The 16,225-nt window shown below is 47.4% G+C and overlaps 3 protein-coding genes across 5 annotated transcripts in view; 2 read left to right on the top strand and 1 right to left on the bottom strand.

Annotated features, from left to right (window-relative positions):
* Positions 1-449: 449 nt before the first annotated feature.
* C1QBP (complement C1q binding protein) lies at positions 450-5,466 on the top strand. The gene is made up of 6 exons (XM_032615257.1): positions 450-786; positions 1,400-1,550; positions 3,232-3,325; positions 4,489-4,584; positions 4,830-4,952; positions 5,086-5,466. The coding sequence occupies exons 1-6, from the start codon at positions 564-566 to the stop codon at positions 5,233-5,235; spliced, it is 837 nt and encodes a 278-aa protein (XP_032471148.1). The 5' UTR covers positions 450-563; the 3' UTR covers positions 5,236-5,466.
* Positions 5,467-5,546: 80 nt separating this feature from the next.
* On the bottom strand, positions 5,547-12,601 carry RPAIN (RPA interacting protein). 3 transcript variants are annotated; one of them, XM_032615255.1, is made up of 7 exons: positions 11,885-12,601; positions 10,098-10,268; positions 9,014-9,074; positions 7,382-7,493; positions 7,169-7,232; positions 6,010-6,150; positions 5,547-5,694 (listed from the first exon to the last, which is right to left on the bottom strand). In XM_032615255.1, exons 1-7 carry the CDS (start codon positions 12,374-12,376, stop codon positions 5,665-5,667), a joined length of 1,071 nt encoding a protein of 356 aa, XP_032471146.1. In that variant the 5' UTR covers positions 12,377-12,601; the 3' UTR covers positions 5,547-5,664. The 3 variants fall into 3 exon arrangements, 2 of the variants coding, with proteins under 2 accessions (XP_032471146.1, XP_032471147.1); XM_032615256.1 differs by having other exon boundaries at positions 10,161-10,268; XR_004347234.1 differs by lacking the exon at positions 7,169-7,232.
* Positions 12,122-16,225, top strand: part of NUP88 (nucleoporin 88) — a 30,490-nt gene continuing 26,386 nt past the window's right edge. Inside the window, exons 1-3 of the mRNA XM_032615246.1 lie at positions 12,122-12,408; positions 12,595-13,099; positions 15,706-15,875. Of these exons, the coding sequence (XP_032471137.1) occupies positions 12,638-13,099; positions 15,706-15,875 (632 nt within the window). The 5' untranslated portion in view covers positions 12,122-12,408; positions 12,595-12,637. The remainder of the gene's footprint in view (positions 12,409-12,594; positions 13,100-15,705; positions 15,876-16,225) is intronic.

The raw sequence follows: 16,225 nt of genomic DNA, 5'->3' as shown, positions 1-16,225 counted from the left end.
CAGGAGGTTTCTGCTGAGAAAAGAATGAAGCACAGGGGCCGGGTCGCACAGGCATGAGTCTGTTTTTCAGGGAAGAGAGGAGGAAGTTCCAGGAAGGCCTCTTATGGGAGGTGATCCCGGAGGCTGGTCTTTGGGAGTTGGTGGTGGCAAGAGTGCATTCCACGAAGTCATAGAAAGCCTGGCCGTGCTTGAGAACAGTAGATGGAAATTTGGAGAGTGTAAGCAGCCACTGGAGAGAACGGATGCTGGCCAATTAAACAGCAAGCCTGGGACACCAGACTCAAGCCGAATCAGCTAAAGAAGTTCAGGAATCGGATTCCAGGCCTCGGATTCCAGGCCTCCCCGGGAGGCCACACCGGAGGCCACCAGCAGAGGGCGCATTCCCGCCCGCTGTGCCTTCGGTCTGCAAAGCGGCGGCGCGGAAGCACTTCCCGGGGAGGGAGCGGGACTTCCGGCGGCGGCCCTAGATCTAGGGGGCGCAGTGGCGAAGAGTCGTCGCTCTTGCCGAGAGTTGTCTTTCGTATCCGCACGTGTCAGCCGCCGCCTCTGCCTCCGCTGCAGAAATGCTGCCGCTGCTGCGCTGCGTGCCCCGCGTCCTGTGCACCGCTGTCGCTGGCATCCGCGCCGCCGCGCCCTCCCTGCCGCTGCTGCAGCCCGCGTCTAGGCCGTGCGCCCGGCCCTTTGGGCTGCTGAGCGTGCGCGCGGGGTCGGTGCAGTTGCCCGGTCTCCTGCGGCCTTGGGGGCCCTGCGGCTGCGGCTGCGGCTGCGGCGGACTGCACACCGAAGGTAAGACTCGTGCACGTGGGCCGGGGGCGTGAGGGGCCAGGGCCTGGGTGGGGTGGGGAGTCCGGGACGAGGAAGTGTAGACCACGCGTGGACAGCCCGGAACCGCCCCTGAAGTCCAGAACATTCTCCCACTGATCGGCGACCAGCGGGTTAAACCCACGCGTGATCGCGTTTCCCGTCTTCCCCCACCTCTGTTTTACTCTGCGGGGAGAGATGCTGTAAAGCCCTGGAGACCGACTGTATTCTCAGTCTCTCGAAAATGGAACTTTGCGAAAGCCCAAGGTCGCGGTTGGGAGTAGCGTGGTGTTGTCTGTTGGCAAGTGAAAGAGAGTAATGGCGAATTTTTCTTACTTTATTTTGAAACGTTTTAAGGAGTTCATTGTTGGGAATCACTTTACCAGAATGCGAGCTCAGCTTCCCACTGATAGCTTACAGCATTTTTACAGATGAGGAAACTGAGGCTTAATGGATATGAGTTGGGTTAAGTTCCCAGAGCCACCGTTAATAGCAGAAGTATTAGAAACAGCCCAAATACAGGTCTCTGGTTGTAGTAACCTGGGTCATTTCCCATTTTAGACTGATTGGCTCTTTCTGTAACTTATTTCCATTGTAGGGGACAAAGCTTTTGTTCAATTCCTCAATGATGAGATTAAGGAGGAAAAGAAGATACAGAAGTATAAGTCTCTTCCCAAGATGTCTGGAGGTTGGGAGCTGGAAGTGAATGGGACAGAAGCCAAATTAGTGCAGAAAGTTGCTGGAGAAAGGTAAGTACCAGGGGCCTATGGACTCCAGGGAACCAAATCCATGACCCTGCAGGACCTGCCCTGACTTATCCACAACAGCCTTTAGTTAAGGCAGGTACTTAACAGACATGTGGTTTCCGAGAGATCGTAGGATTCATTTGGATAATTTCGTAAGCTCCAGGTCGTTCATTCACTGCACACTTATGTGCTGTGGTAGTTCATACGGAGATGGTAAGCAAGTAGCACCGAAGCCAAGTCGCTGGGAGCCTACTGGACCAGTAGAGGCGTCAGTCACTTAAACCCTTGCTGGTGAGGGAGGTTATGCCTTGCCTAAATCTATGCACACAAATTCAGAAATTCTGACAGCACCGACAGAATCTCAGATTTGCAATGCTGACTTACTATACTACAGGCTCTGGCTGAGGAAAACAAAGCTCCTACTGTTTATAGTTGAGAAAGCAAGATAAGGGTGGGCTTGCCGTGTAGTAAGGGTCACGATGAGAAAGATGGGAAGACTTTGACCTGCGAAAGCTGTTTGTGATCTACCTTGAGTGAATTTTTGTATATGCTGTGAAGTAGGGTTCTGGGTTTTTTGTTTTGTTTTGGTGGTGTAGTGTTTTTCCCTTCATAGGTCAATCATGTATTCTGTAACGTGACCTAAACCACTTTCCTGGGGTAGGTCGTAGGCAGTTTGGGGCCATTATAAGTAATGTTCTAATGAACATAACTGCATTTCTGTGCCCAGGCGTCAGCTTGGTCCGCACTGTTGCAGATTAGACAGATTTTGTGGCTGAACCTCAAACCTCAAACCGGCAAGGCAGCCAGTTAGCACAGCTCCAGAGGGGAGTGGCTACAGTGCACTGTTGTCTGCAACCCAGCCGTGCTCGTTCCACATCTCTCAACTTTAGATTCAAATTTTGGAACGTGATACGTCAGGTGAAGGTTCTTGCAACTGAAGATCGTCATTAGTTGGTGTTTGTGGCCTGCTTTGTGATTATAAACTTCCCACAACTGCTCTGAGGAGTGAGCCTGTCCTGCAGCATGCTCTTTTATTTTTTTGGCGGTGCCCTGTGTCTTGCAGGATCCTAGTTCCCCATCCAGGGACTGAACCCTGGCCACGGCAGGGAAAGCGTTGAGTCCTAACCACCGGACCACCAGGGAGTTCCCCAGCAAGTGTTGCTCTTTGTGAGGCCCCCCTCCATGGGGCCGGGGCTGCTCCCCATCCTCAGCTGATGCCACAGCCCTCCAGCGCTCCTTCTTCCCTTCCTCTCGGGCAGATTTTCTTCTAATGGAGAAAAGCTTTTAAAGGAGGCTTCTGGCTCCTGCCCCCAGCTTCTCAGCTGCTCAGCACTGGAAGGTGCCCTGGAAAGACGAGGGTGGCAGTGTCAGTTGGCTGTGGCCAGGAGGTGGCCAGTGGACACAGGTTGGCAGTGAGCCCTGGATGCTGGCCTGGTGACAGGAGCCCACACATGACTGTTCAGCTGAGGAACAAGTGCCTAATTGACTTCCAGCAGCCAACACATAGTAGGCCCACTTCAGACCTGCTGAATCTATCTGTGGGTGGGATGCAGGCACCCGCATTTTGGAAGTTCTGCAGATCAGAGGTGCATTGTTTCAGCAGCATCTTTAACTGTAGCAAGCCTCAGTATCTACTTCTCAGTTAAGAGGACATCCTCTGTTGTGTTTTCTCTTGCCTTTCTAGGGTCACCGTCACTTTCAACATTAACAACAGCATCCCACCCGCGTATGATGGGGAGGAGGGGCCCTCTGAAGGGCAGAAGGTTGAAGAACAGGAGGCAAGTCTGTAACACTGTGACCAGCCTGTGCCGCCGCCTTCCCACGGGCTGTTCTGGGGGCTTGCAGGAGGAGCATTGGTTTTTGTGTCGTTTAAATTCTCTTAGCACTAGGAGAGAAGGCGAAGGACAGCCATCCTCGGGCCTTTTCTTGTGGAGCACCAGAACTGTGTGGCCCCTTTTCTTTACCAGGGGCGAAGTAAATTGTTACCTTTAGGCTTAGGCTTTATAATTTGCCCTGTGTTCACTTAATAGGGAGGAATTGAAACTGTCTTAACCCTTCCCATGATCAGGGGGTAAATTATCATTTGGAGTGTTTCCAAGTGAGGAGTGCTCTCACACGTCCCAGGCTGGTGATAAACACCAGGCAGGGGCGTCAGAGACTTCACCTTAAGGTGCTGCCCTTCTTGCTTGGACCTGGATGGTGCTCAGTCTTCAGACATTTTAGGAAGCAGTGTGCCCAGCCTAGAAACCAGCCAGTGTGAGGGCCACAGGATCCCCAGGCTTTCTGGCTGGGTTGGCATGGTATTGTCTCACGACCCAGCTCAGCTCCCTGGAGCGCTGGCCCAGCACTAGGACCGCCCCGCCCCCAACACACACACTGGCTGGCTCACCCTCAAAGCGGGGGTTGCTGTGCTTTAGCCAGAGGCACCAGCCTCTGGTCCTGGGCTGTAATAGAGGAAGATCCCGAAACAGCTGGGAAGGGATTTTGGAGCTTTAGGCCAGCTTTGTAGTGTATGGATGTAGAAAAAGGCCCAGGAAGATTTAAGTTAATTGGCACTCTCGCTGGGGCTGGAATTCAGATTTCCTGATTCTAACCTTGTAGAATTAGGTTAGAACCTAGTACGTATTAGGTTCTAATATGTAACCTTGTATGTTCTTTAAACAAGTAGCGTGGCTAATACAAGTGAAATGCTGTACTAAATATATGATACTCTGCCATCCAAAACATAGTCTACAACTCTAGAAAGGATCCACAGGGTGGGTTCAGCCCAGTCTGTCTGAACAAGCTGGTACATGGCTTTAATACTCTGTGTTAAAAGATCCTAGGCTCCTTATTTGGGAACACCATAGCGTAGCAGTGGCCATCAGACCCCCTGAACTGAGACCTTCGGTCCAGACCCCTGCCAACAGAGACATTTACTGACTCGTTCTTGTTTCCCCAGCCTGAATTGACGTCCACTCCCAATTTTGTGGTTGAAGTTGTAAAGGATGGTAGCAACAAGGCCCTTGTGCTGGACTGTCACTTTCCAGAAGATGAGGTATGTAGAGTGGAGTGCTGGCAGCCCTGGGGACAAGGAGGGCCTCCGGGGACCTTCCTGGTCCCATTTAGCTGATCCTAACATTTTCTAGCTTAGACCAGCAAAACTGGGAAGACTGGGGTGGGGGTGGTGAGGGAGCAAGGTTAAAATCTGAGTTTCAAGCTATAAATAGTCCCTTTTCTTTGCACGAGTCTGGCTTGTCCTGGGAAACCTTTCAGTTTTCCCCAAATATTGTCTCTTGTCAGATTGGACAAGAAGAGGAGGACCAGAGTGACATTTTCTCCATCAAGGAAGTGAGCTTTCAGTCCACTGGCGATTCTGACTGGAAGGACACGAATTACACGCTCAGCACAGATTCCCTGGACTGGGTGAGTGCTCGATAAGGTGATGGTGCCCTTGGGCCTTGCAGGGGAGGGTCTAGTCCAAGGCCACACAAAGAAGCATCTTAATAAGTGTCTCGGGTGCCTTCTTTTTTTTTTTAACCAATGTTTCTCCTTTTAGGGCTTATACGACCACCTAATGGATTTCCTTGCGGACCGAGGGGTGGACAACACTTTTGCTGATGAGTTGGTAGAGCTCAGCACAGCCTTGGAGCACCAGGAGTACATTACTTTTCTCGAAGACCTCAAAGGTTTTGTCAAAAGCCAATAGAGAAGACAAGCTGCCAAACACCTTAATTTGATGGCAGGCTTTGGCCAGTGAACAACACCTACTCTGAAGCCAGACCCACATGCTTTGAAATGGTTTTCATCCCAATATCATGGAAAATAATTCAATATTAACTTATTTCTGTTGCCTCTGATTTACCATTTATTCTCTACAAACCTGTTATTTCTAGATTTTTGTATAACAAAATGATGGACAATAAAATCTCCAAGGTGATTGGTCTTTTCTATTTCTACTCCTTCCCTTTCAACCAGCATTACGAAACACACAGCATTACGAAACACAAAGAGCAGAGAAAACTTTGAAACGTTTTAATACAAAATAAGTTATAAGTGAAAGATTTGTATTTACAAGGCCCCTTCTCAAGACAGAACTTGTTTCCAACCCAGTAGATCGTGTGCATCAGGGTTGGCTCTAGAGGATCACAGCCCAAGTATCACAAGCCTGAATTTAAATAGAAAAAAGTTAGCTTCAATTATATTCCAGTCACAAAAGCAATCTCAGTATGTGGTTAAAAGTGGCAACCAGTAATGACATTTATGCTGCTCCTTCCACGAGCTGGGCTGCCTCTGTCCCTCCCCTTTCGGGGAATGACTGGCCTTTTTAACTGAAGTGACTTCACTTTTCTATGCAAGTAAAGTTCCTCAGAGAATAAACTGCATTTTTAAACATTTACCTCTTTGTAAGCTATTTCTACCAGGGTGGGAATGAAACCAACCACCGACCCGCTTTTACCACTGGGTCCTGTGGGAGGCGTACCAGACAGCTCATGAGAAGACTGGGCTTTTCCTCTGTTCCTTCAGTGACCGAAAATGCCGGCATGTGGGGACAACATGCACCGTGCTCATTCACGCTGTCTTCTAAACAGGCGCGAAACTTCTGCTCTGTCACCTCTGGAGACTGAAAAACAGAAAAGTTAAACTACAGGCTAACCTTAGTCGTCTCATAGTCAACAGGCCGAAAATCCCGATTCCTCACACCATCCTGTAACTGGCTTGCTGTGATGCCCTGATCTCTCGGACCCTTAGAAACGCTCACGATCGTGCTGAGGGGATCTCTTAAATAACGTCCACCTGACCGCCTCTCCGATGGACCAGCGCTCTCCACTCCTGCCCTGAACACTGATTGATGCTCACCGCACCAGGAACGTCCAGGGCTGGGAGGCTTCCCAGCCAAGTGTATCCTTACCAAGAGCCAGTGCTGCTTGGTCCTACCTCTGTGCTAACTGAACTTGCTATTGTAACTGACTGACTTAATTATCTACTTTGTAAACCAATGAAATAAGAGAATGAAACAAAGTTATGTTTTTGTGATAAGTGGAATATTGAAGAAACAGTCAAAAAGATGAGTCCCTAAAAAGAAAAGGTGTTGAATTAGGTAAAAGATGGGGAGGAAAAATCCTGAAGTGCACTCAGCTTCTTGATGCACTTACAGAAACAAAACAGGAAATGCTAGACTATGCGCTTTAAGAGCAGTTTATAAGAAGCAAAAACAAAAAAAACCTCAGCTCTCCAATCAGCAGAGCCTCGCTCAAGGACTGGCAAATAAGTGTATATGTTTAAAACTTCCTATAAAATGTTTCATTTGTATAGCTTACCACTTCAACGAACTGGCAAACTTTTAGCCACATCATGTCAGGTAAGAGGGCTCCTATATTTTAAGACCACTGACACTTAAAATTCTGAATACAGCTGTGTCTTCATATATGGAAAAATTTTATGTAAATCAGATACAGGTGTTTCCAATTCTAAACTGGGCTTTCTATAAAGCTCTTAAGCAGCGGTACATTGATAAGTACCTCACGGATATGCTGTCTGTATTCTCACCATGGATGACTGCAAGCTACCAGTGTGAACTGAACATGAAGTTGGGAAGAGATGTGTGCAGAGGTGACACGATCTGTGTGAGGAACACTCACATGAGATGGGATGTACAGGCCACACTGACACATGACCACACCGCTTGCTATTCTCAGATTGTACCTGGAAGCAGAATTGGGATCCCAGAGCATTACGGCCAGCAGACCTGGATCCCCCAACCTTCCCATATAATAGATTTGGGGGGAAATTCCACTCACCTTGGAGTGTGGGGTGGGAACAAATAATGCTGAAAAGGTTGTGAAAACTCTTACTTTGTACACACAGGACAGACGAGGGAGTTTGCTTCCCACTCAGCCAGCATGACGCTGAGACACTTTTCATCAAACTGCAAGCTCTTCTCGTACTCACTGATGATGGACTGTTCTGCAAGGCAAAGGACAGCCGGCGTGTTTCACCGCACGTCACCTGGGTCGCCCTGTCCTGAGTGCTAAGCTTCACTTTCAAAGGCACCATCCACACAAGAGAAAAATGCGGGCAAAATCACACAACCAATCACTAACTACTGCTCAGGCTTCATCTTGTTGGATCTTTCCCCTCCTGTCTGTCCTCTCCTTGTGAAGTGATGAGGCTAAGAGACAAAGAGACAACTTTCACACCCATCTCCAGAGGCCACAGGGGCAGAGATGAAGAGTGGCAGGGTCCCAGGGGTGGCTGGAGAACGCGGACGCTGACGGCTTCAGACGCCAGGCCCACCTGGCTGAGTCTAAGGTGAGCTGTTCGCCAGTGTCCACAGACTCAGGCTCTGGGTTGTTCAGAACGTGTGTAGCAAACATGCAACAAGCCCTAGTACTTAGTAGGCCTGGGGTACAAAGATGAAGAAGGCTGGTCCCTGCTCTTGATGAGCTCACCATCTAGGCTTCGGAGCAGGGGTCAGCAAACCACAGCCCACAGGCCATTCCAGCCCACCTAACGTTTTTAATTTTTAAAACATTTTTGGCCATGTCACAGGGCATGCAGGATCTTAGTTTCCCGACCAGGGATTGAACCCGTGCCCCTGCAGTGGAAGCATGGCGTCTTAACCACTGGACCGCCAGGGAAGTCCCCCACCTTCCATTTTTTAAGTAAAGTTGTAATGGAACAGCCACGCTCATTTGGTTTATGTGTGGGCTATAGCTGTTTTCACACTACAACAGCAGAACTAAGTAGCTGCAATAGTCTGAATGTTTACTATCTGGCCCCTCACAGAAAGTTTGCCAACCTCTATTCTAGAGGGTTCCTTATGACTGAGTATGGCAGAACACAGCAAATTCTTATCACTGCAGGTTTTTAAATCCAATATACCCCAAGAGAAATATTTAGTGAGTCCTGTGTTTCACCACTAAGATAGGTTTTGCAGGCGAGGGTAAAGAGAAAATCAATTAAAAAGAAAAAAAAGAATTAAAATCAAGGAATATACAGTCTAACTGGAGTCAACACACCAATCATAATAACTAACGTTTGCATAGCGCTATGTGTCAAATGCTGTTTTAAGTTCTTTATATATATTAACTTCTTCACTACTACTTCCTTATTTTGAAGATGAAGAAACAGGCACAGGGAGATTAAGTGCTTTGCCCGGCGCCACACAAGTTAAAGTGGTAAAGCTGAGAAGTGAATCTTAGCAGTCTAGGCCAAGAGTTCACTCTCTTCTGTCTCACGCTACCTGGTAGGGGCATCATAAGGAGAGAACCATAGCATGGAAGGAGAGGTCTGAGCACAAGGTCTGGAAACAATGACTATTATTATTGGGAAGACAGACAGCCAAGACCTTAGAGGAAAAACAGAGACTTCTAGACACTCGACTGAAGATGGAAATAATGAGTTAAAAACATTCTGTTCAGAAAAAAGCATCAGCATTAGAGCAGCTAGAGATATAGGCAGGAAGAACTATTCTTAGACTTCACCTTGATCAATCAGCTCCTGTTGGATTTCCTCCAGCACGGCCAGGTCCAGCGGCTCCTCCAACTGCAAGAGAAAGTAGGGTCAGCAGAGGTTTGAAGTTATGATAAGCTGACAAGACCCACAGTGATTCACACTTGGAGGCTGGCTTGAAGAACACAGATTTAACTGAGGAAATCAACCCAGTCCTTCTGTAGAATGTGCCGACAATGTGGTAATGTGGCCACGCTGAGAAAGGCATCAACAGATGATTAAACCAGCCAGTGACAAAATAATGGTACCACATTTGGGGGAGACGGTATAGGGTAGCAGCTAGGTATATGGCTCTGCTAAAGTTCTGTGACCATTAGAAAGTTCCTAACCTCTGTCAACCTCATTTCAGGCCTCTGTAAAGTGGGAATAAAAGCCACCTGAGAGGGTTATTGTACGCACTCACTGTGATTATGTAACTCAGACATTTGGCACAATGTGGGACACATAGAAGGCACCAAATAACGCCTCTTTATTACAGAGAGGCTCGATGTTCTCAAAGCAGTTTCCCACATGTTTCTTATACTGTCCTCACAATACCGACAACATTATCTTCTTCATCCTACAAATGGGAAAACCAGAGCTCAAAGAGGCAGAGTTAAGAGTCAACAGCAAAACCAGGATCAGAATTCCAGAACTACTGACTTCCAATCCAGTGCTCTTCCTGATACGTGGTAAATGGTCTCCTATCCACACCCAGTTCCTAACCCTGCCTGAGATTAGAACAAGAAAGTTCCTGGAGACCTTTTTAAAAAGAGAGATTCCTGGCTCAGGCCTACTGAATCAAAAGCTCCAGGGGTGCAGCCAATGAGTGAAATTTCTTTCTTTTCAGTTTCAGAAGTGATTATGATGCAATGATGCAGCAGGTCGACAGCCTGGTATTTATGAACCATTAATTAATCTAGAAGAGTCTAACGTTAAAGGTAGAAGAACCTGGGTGAGAGGCCGTTAGAATCCTGATTGGGGGCTGGAAGGTGGATGGGTTTAGAGGACTTGGGGAAATAGGCAGAGAGAGGACACTGGTATCCTTGGTGCTACAAACACATATCCCAGCCTGACCTGAGCCAAGGCCTCTGGCCGGCTCTCCACCGACCGCAAAGCATTCCACTCTTCTTCCATCACCTCCTGCACTAGAAAGGTGTTCTGCGCTCCTCCTGACATATTGCCTCCAGCCTGGCGATATTTGTTTAGGAGCCTGTCCCGGCTGTTTCTCATTCTCTCCAGGCATCCCTTGGAAGAAGGAGAAAGAGGTGAGGGGGCAGAAAAGGCAATTCAGTCAAAAACAAACAAACAAAAAACACCTCTTAGATAAGTTGTTAAAACATTAAAGGAATTTTATAGACACAAAATTTCAACTCTAATCCCAACTATTGTTATTTTGGCACCTTCCTCTCCAGCCCTTATCCACGTGTAGATGGGTGAAATTACAATGCTTGGGTCACGTATTTCCAGATTGACATATTTCATAGTCTATCTTTAATGCCAGCTTGCTTAATGGTTGGGTGATAATAGCGCAGCATCCACCGTGCTAACAGGACACTTAGGTTGCTTCCTAATTCTTTTTTTTGTGTTTTGTTTTTGTTTTTAAATAAACTTATTTATTTAATTTATTTATTTTTGGCTGCATTGGGTCTTCATTGGTGCACACTGGCTTTCTCTAGTTGTGGTGAGCGGGGGCTACTCTTCGTTGCGGTGCATGGGCTTCCCATCGTGGTGGCTTCTCTGGTTGCAGAGCATGGGCTCTAGGCACATGGGCTTCAGTAATTGTGGCACGTGTGCTCAGTAGTTGTGTCTCACGGGCTCTAGTGCGTAGGCTCAGTAGTTGTGGTCCACGGGCTTAGCTGCTCTGTGGCATCTTCCAGGACCAGGGTTTGAACCCATGTCCCCTGCAGTGGCAAGCGGATTCTTAACCACTGCGCCACCAGGAAGTCCCGCTTCCTAATTCTTGCTACTCTCGATATGATGCTGGTAGCCGCCATCCTGTACGATGTTTCTCAACTTCAGGCAATCTTGTCCCCTAGGGGACATGTGGCAATGACTGGAGACATTTTTGGTTGTCACAGCTCTAGCTGTAGGATTATTGACATCTAGTAAGTAGAGGCCAGGGAGGCTGCTAAACATTCTACAATCCTAGAACAGCACCCCAAAACAAAGAACTATCGTCTTCAAAATGTCAAGAACCAGGATTGAGAAATCCTGCTGTCGACAGTCATTTCTAGCATCAGATTATTTTCCTGGGATATATCCACTACTTCAGAGATTACTGGAAAGACAGGCCATAGTACTTACAGGAACCAGACTGAGCTCAGGATAGGTCAGAACTGACCGTAGGCTACAACCCTGCTAAGACTTAGTGACGGAGGCTCAGAAGAAATAGTTTGGAATAGGAAGAGGAATAATTTCCGGGATTAGAAATAATGTCTAATTATTCTATTCCTCTGTGGAATAGACATAACGTCTCTCTCGCTTGCGGTGAGTGTACAAGGTGCCTCTCTGGTGTCCACCAACCCGACATCAGCGGGTGATGGTGGTGCCACCGTAGAGATGTAGCGGTGCGGTCGCGATCACACTTCACACTGAAAGCAAACCCGAGTCCAAAAGGAAGGCTTCCTGGGCCCGGGCCGGCCCGGGCAATGCCACACCCAAAGGCACAGAAACTCCAGGAAGTGGCCGGGCGGTGGCCGAGGCCCGGACCTACAGGCGAGAGGCTCAGGTTCCAGGTCCACCTCCACGGACACCTGCTTCACCCGGCTGGGCTGAGAGAAAAGCACGGAGGAGAGCGGTTGCCGGGACGGACTAGGGGAGTGACGACAGCCCGGCCAAGGCTTTCCAAACCCCACACTCACCTGCCTGAAAGCCTCTTTCCAAGGCGGCGAGCCCACCAGTTTATACAGCGAGCGACGCCGAGACCCTGATCCCTCTGCCATCTCCTTTTCGCGGGAGTCGCCGCCAGAAGGCCCCGCCCCCGGGGCGCGTGCAGAATCCTGGGACTTGTAGTTCCTGGGTGTTGGTCGCACCAGATCGTAGGGAATTCTGGGAAGCGTTGTCCTTCCGGCCGGCCCCACTCGGAGACAGGCTTGGGCAATCCCAGAATGGGTGACTAAAGAAGTGACATTTATGGGCTTCCCTGGTGGCGCAGTGGTTGAGAGTCCGCCTGCCGATGCAGGGGACACGGGTTCGTGCCCCGGTCCGGGAGGGTCCCACATGCCGCGGAGCGGCTGGGCCCGTGAGCCATGGCCGCTGAGCGTGTGCGTCCGGAGCCTGTGCTCCACTACAGGAGAGGCCACAACAGTGAGAGGCCCGCGTACCGCAAAAAAACAAACAAAAAGAAGTGACATTTGTGAGGTCTGCCCAACCTGGATTGAGGGAGGTAAGTCTTGAGGGAAGGTTTTAGATGTTTAGGTTTATCCAGGTGGAGGTGTCCAATAAGCAATTTGATACACAGGTCTCAGGCGGTTTACCCCCAGCTACTAGACTTCCCGCAACCCCAAAGCTTTCTCTAAGCAGGCACTGGCATGTTGAACTTCTCGTCCCGCCCCCTTTGGCTTCAGAATAGGCTTGACTGGTGATTGGCTTTGCTTTGGCAATGACGCTACCTGATGGGCTGGCCTCACCTTCGCCCCGCCCCTCCCCTAGCCCTGCTCGGGCTTCCGGGCTCCCTGCTCGATGACTGGCCGAAGCAGTGGACGGCTGGAAGCGAATTGGCTGCCCTCAGCGGCGGGCTGAGCAACTGGGCTGACGAGAGCTGTTGGGCCAAGATGGCGGCCGCCGAAGGAGCCGCCGGAGAAGGTGAGCTGTGGCAGGCCTGGCTCCCTGACCATGCCGTGTTCTTGCGGCTCCGGGAAGGACGGAAAAACCAGAGCCCAGCCTCAGCCGAGAAGCCGGCTTCTTCATCATTGCCTTCGCCGCCGCCCCTGCCGCCGCACTTGCTGACGAGAAACCTGGTCTTGGGCCTCGGCGGAGAGCTCTTCTTATGGGACGGAGAAGGCAGCTCCTTCTTAGTCGTGCGCCTTCGGGACCCCAGCGGCGCCGGTGAGGAGTCCTCCCTCTCCCAGTACCAGGTACGGCCAGGCTGATCTGGAAAATGACCCTCAGCTGGGATCTGAAGTAGCGTTTACGTCCCCTTCCCATCCTGGCTGTTTTTCGTCTGCTGGGAGGGGTGCTATGCGAGGGTGAGCAGACGTCCTTTTGCGGGGCGTCCAGCTGCGACTGGAAAAGTCATTTTCATCCGCTGTAGCGTGGCCGCAGAACCTTTTGAACCCTCTCTACGCATGTTTCACTCCTTCCGCATATGTTCGTTGACTCTGACACTGCGCCGGATACTGTTATAGGAACGCCTGCGCTCCAGATGCTTAAATTTGCGGGGTCTGGGAGGAAGGGAGAGACCATGGAGTAACAGTAAAACATCTGTGGCGCAGGTGCTCTGAAGAAAAACAAAGCAGGGGTAAGAGGCTTAAGAGTGTGGGTGCACTCGCTCTTTTTAGGAGGTTGGTCCCGAGAATCCGATGTCATGACGTCACGCTCATAAAATAATAGGGACAGTCCTAACTTTCTCTTGGGGTTGTTGAGAGCATTACGTCGGGTCGTTGATTTGAAAGCAACGAGCTTCGTGCCTGACATGGAGGAGGAATGCCGTTAGCTCTTTCAAAAAATTGGGCCATCTCCAGAGTTGAAAGGGATTTTTGCTGGCTTCTTGAGAAGCCAACAGCATGTGAAAGTAGGTGTGATCAGAAAGTACTACAGACTTCTTGTGGTTAAACATTGCTTTATGGAAGCGTTTATTTGTAATAAGCCGATTCGCGTCTTTTAAAGATTACAAAGTAAGAAAACTTGGCCCCCCTTCTAACATATGGCATACATATGTCGTGTGCCGTTGTTTGATTCTTGCTGATGAAAAATGATTTGAATAAGGTGCTGGCATTGTTTTTGCAGTTTTGAAAACAGGTCACAAGCCCACAAACTACTGACTGTAAAATTTCAGCTTATAAGAGTAAGTGTTAGACGCTCGGCACACAGTATTAACAATAGCACGCTGTATTGCTATGCAGAATTTAGCACAGTCATGATTAAATTATTTATACTTGTTAATTTATTGTCTGACTTCTTTTCTGGAGTGCAAGCACCAAGGCAGGGGCTGTGTCCACCTTACTTAGTTTTGTATCCCCAGTACTTCAGTGTGCTTGGAACATACAGACCCTTAGTACATACTGATAACTGTCTGAATGACCTTCAGTCCTCCAAATGTCAAAAAGTCAGAGATAGACTAGGAAGCAGTTTAGCATGAATTGCAACTTTCAGTGAAACGAAAACATGAATAGTAACCTTAAAAACCAAACCAAATCAAACAGAAAAACAAACCAAACCAAAAAAAGCCCACATAAATTATGTGATTATCACAGGTGACCTAGGTAATTAGATTAGATTGTATGCATAACAGGAGAAAGGTGGTCTGATTTGAGGTAGATCATTAGAATCAAATAGGAAGAAGATTGAGAAGATGGGAAAAGAAGGGAAGAACCACTGACTGGAGAAAAAACAGTTTGATTAGAATCAGCAAAGGGCAGCTAAGAACAAAAACAAAGAAACGTCAGACTTACAGACATCAGGAACAATTGAAATCACATTATATTCAACAGTCTTGTCTAAAAAGATTTTGATTTAGGGTGATTCTCTATACGTAAGGATAAGCAATACATTGGTAATCTCATGGTTTATTACTGAAAATAGAAAGAAAAGAAAATGGGAATTTGAGATGCTCATGAGAGAAGAAATAGAAGTACATTTTTTTTTTTTTTTTTTGAGGGCATATGAGACAAACAGCTTAACAGAATCCCCTGAAAATATCACTGTTCAATGTCAAATCTGCTTCGGTAAAGCAGCATTTTAGTTGCAGAAGCTCTGGAAGCCATTCTCTATCTTATTGTACTATTTATAACAGTAATTATCATTTACTAGTACTTACGAGTTCTTCATTTGACTGGTCATTAATACATATATTGAGAGTTAGTTAGCAACATGCCATATACTATGCCAAAGATACAGAGAGGAAAGACACAGAGCTCAAGTAATTCTTAGTTGTGTGGGATGAGCAGGTAAAAGGATAATTAGAATGCAGGGTGATAAGTACTATTATAGAATTATCTAGGGTGTGCTATAGGAGTACAGAAAACATGCATTAGTTCCTGGCCACAAGGTCAGGGATATTTTCTTGGGGGGAAAGTGCATAGGAACTGAGTCTCCAAGAATGTTTTAGCCAGCTAAAAAAGAAAAATGAGGGCATTGCAGGAAGAATAGTTGTACAGAGACACAGAGACATAACAAAGTATGATGATTTCCCAGAAATACAAGTTAATCTGATTGGAGTATAAAGTACAAGTGGGGAATGGTGGAGATTTGACGCTGAAGTGGTAGTCTGGAGTTTGATTGTAAAAAGGGAATTATATGTAGTATTTGTCAAAGTAGGGAAACCTGGTGCATTTTATATAATATTCCAATCTAAATAGTTAAAAAATATTTCATCAGGTAATGGCTGAGGTGTTAGTACTTACCCAGAATGTTTCATTAAACTACAGTTATAGAAAACTAAAGTGGTACTGTGCTTTCAAGTAACTGCCGTATATATTTGCATTAAAATTAACTATTTTAACTAGTTTGCTTTAATTTTCAGAGATTGCTTTGCATAAATCCACCCCTGTTTGAAATCTATCAAGTCTTGTTAAGTCCAGCACAACATCATGTAGCACTTATAGGAATAAAAGGACTTATGATATTAGAATTACCTAAAAGGTGGGGGAAGAATTCTGAGTTTGAAGGTGGAAAATCAACAGTGAATTGTAGGTAAGTTGTATTTCCATTTAGTGTTTATCTGTATAATTTTGTAATACGTGCAAAAAATTGCTTAAGACCAGTGGTTCTTAAGGTATGTTTATGCCGCTTCTATTGAGACATCATACTCCAGGTGGTCTGCACACTGGCTTCTCGTGATAACAGTGTTTACAGTATATGTGGGGTTGTACTTTTATTCTGCCTAAATTGTCACATTGCTGTCTCATTGGAAGTCAGGCTGTTTTTTCAAGTAGGTTGAAATAAGATGTTTTAAAAGCAGTTATTAACTGTGAGCCGGACAGTTTTCTCATAAGTGTAACTAAGTTTTATTTTTGTATTTTTTTCTTTTCCAATTAATCCTG

Source organism: Phocoena sinus, chromosome 20 (genome assembly GCF_008692025.1).
Source record: "Phocoena sinus isolate mPhoSin1 chromosome 20, mPhoSin1.pri, whole genome shotgun sequence".
NCBI lineage: Eukaryota > Metazoa > Chordata > Mammalia > Artiodactyla > Phocoenidae > Phocoena > Phocoena sinus.
Note: the sequence above shows the minus strand (reverse complement) of the source record. Positions and strands in the feature narration are given on the sequence as shown.

Excerpts from the sequence above, each read along its gene's own strand:
- C1QBP (XM_032615257.1), top strand. The coding sequence starts at position 564 with ATGCTGCCGCTGCTGCGCTGCGTGCCCCGCGTCCTGTGCACCGCTGTC. Across the intron at positions 1,551-3,231 it reads CAGAAAGTTGCTGGAGAAAG|GGTCACCGTCACTTTCAACA; the intron begins GTAAGTACCAGG and ends TTGCCTTTCTAG. Across the intron at positions 3,326-4,488 it reads AGAAGGTTGAAGAACAGGAG|CCTGAATTGACGTCCACTCC; the intron begins GCAAGTCTGTAA and ends TTGTTTCCCCAG.
- RPAIN (XM_032615255.1), bottom strand. The coding sequence starts at position 12,376 with ATGTCACTTCTTTTTGTTTGTTTTTTTGCGGTACGCGGGCCTCTCACT. Across the intron at positions 7,494-9,013 it reads ACAGGAGCTGATTGATCAAG|AACAGTCCATCATCAGTGAG; the intron begins GTGAAGTCTAAG and ends TTTGCCTTGCAG. Across the intron at positions 6,151-7,168 it reads GCCTGTACATCCCATCTCAT|TCTCCAGAGGTGACAGAGCA; the intron begins GTGAGTGTTCCT and ends TCTGTTTTTCAG.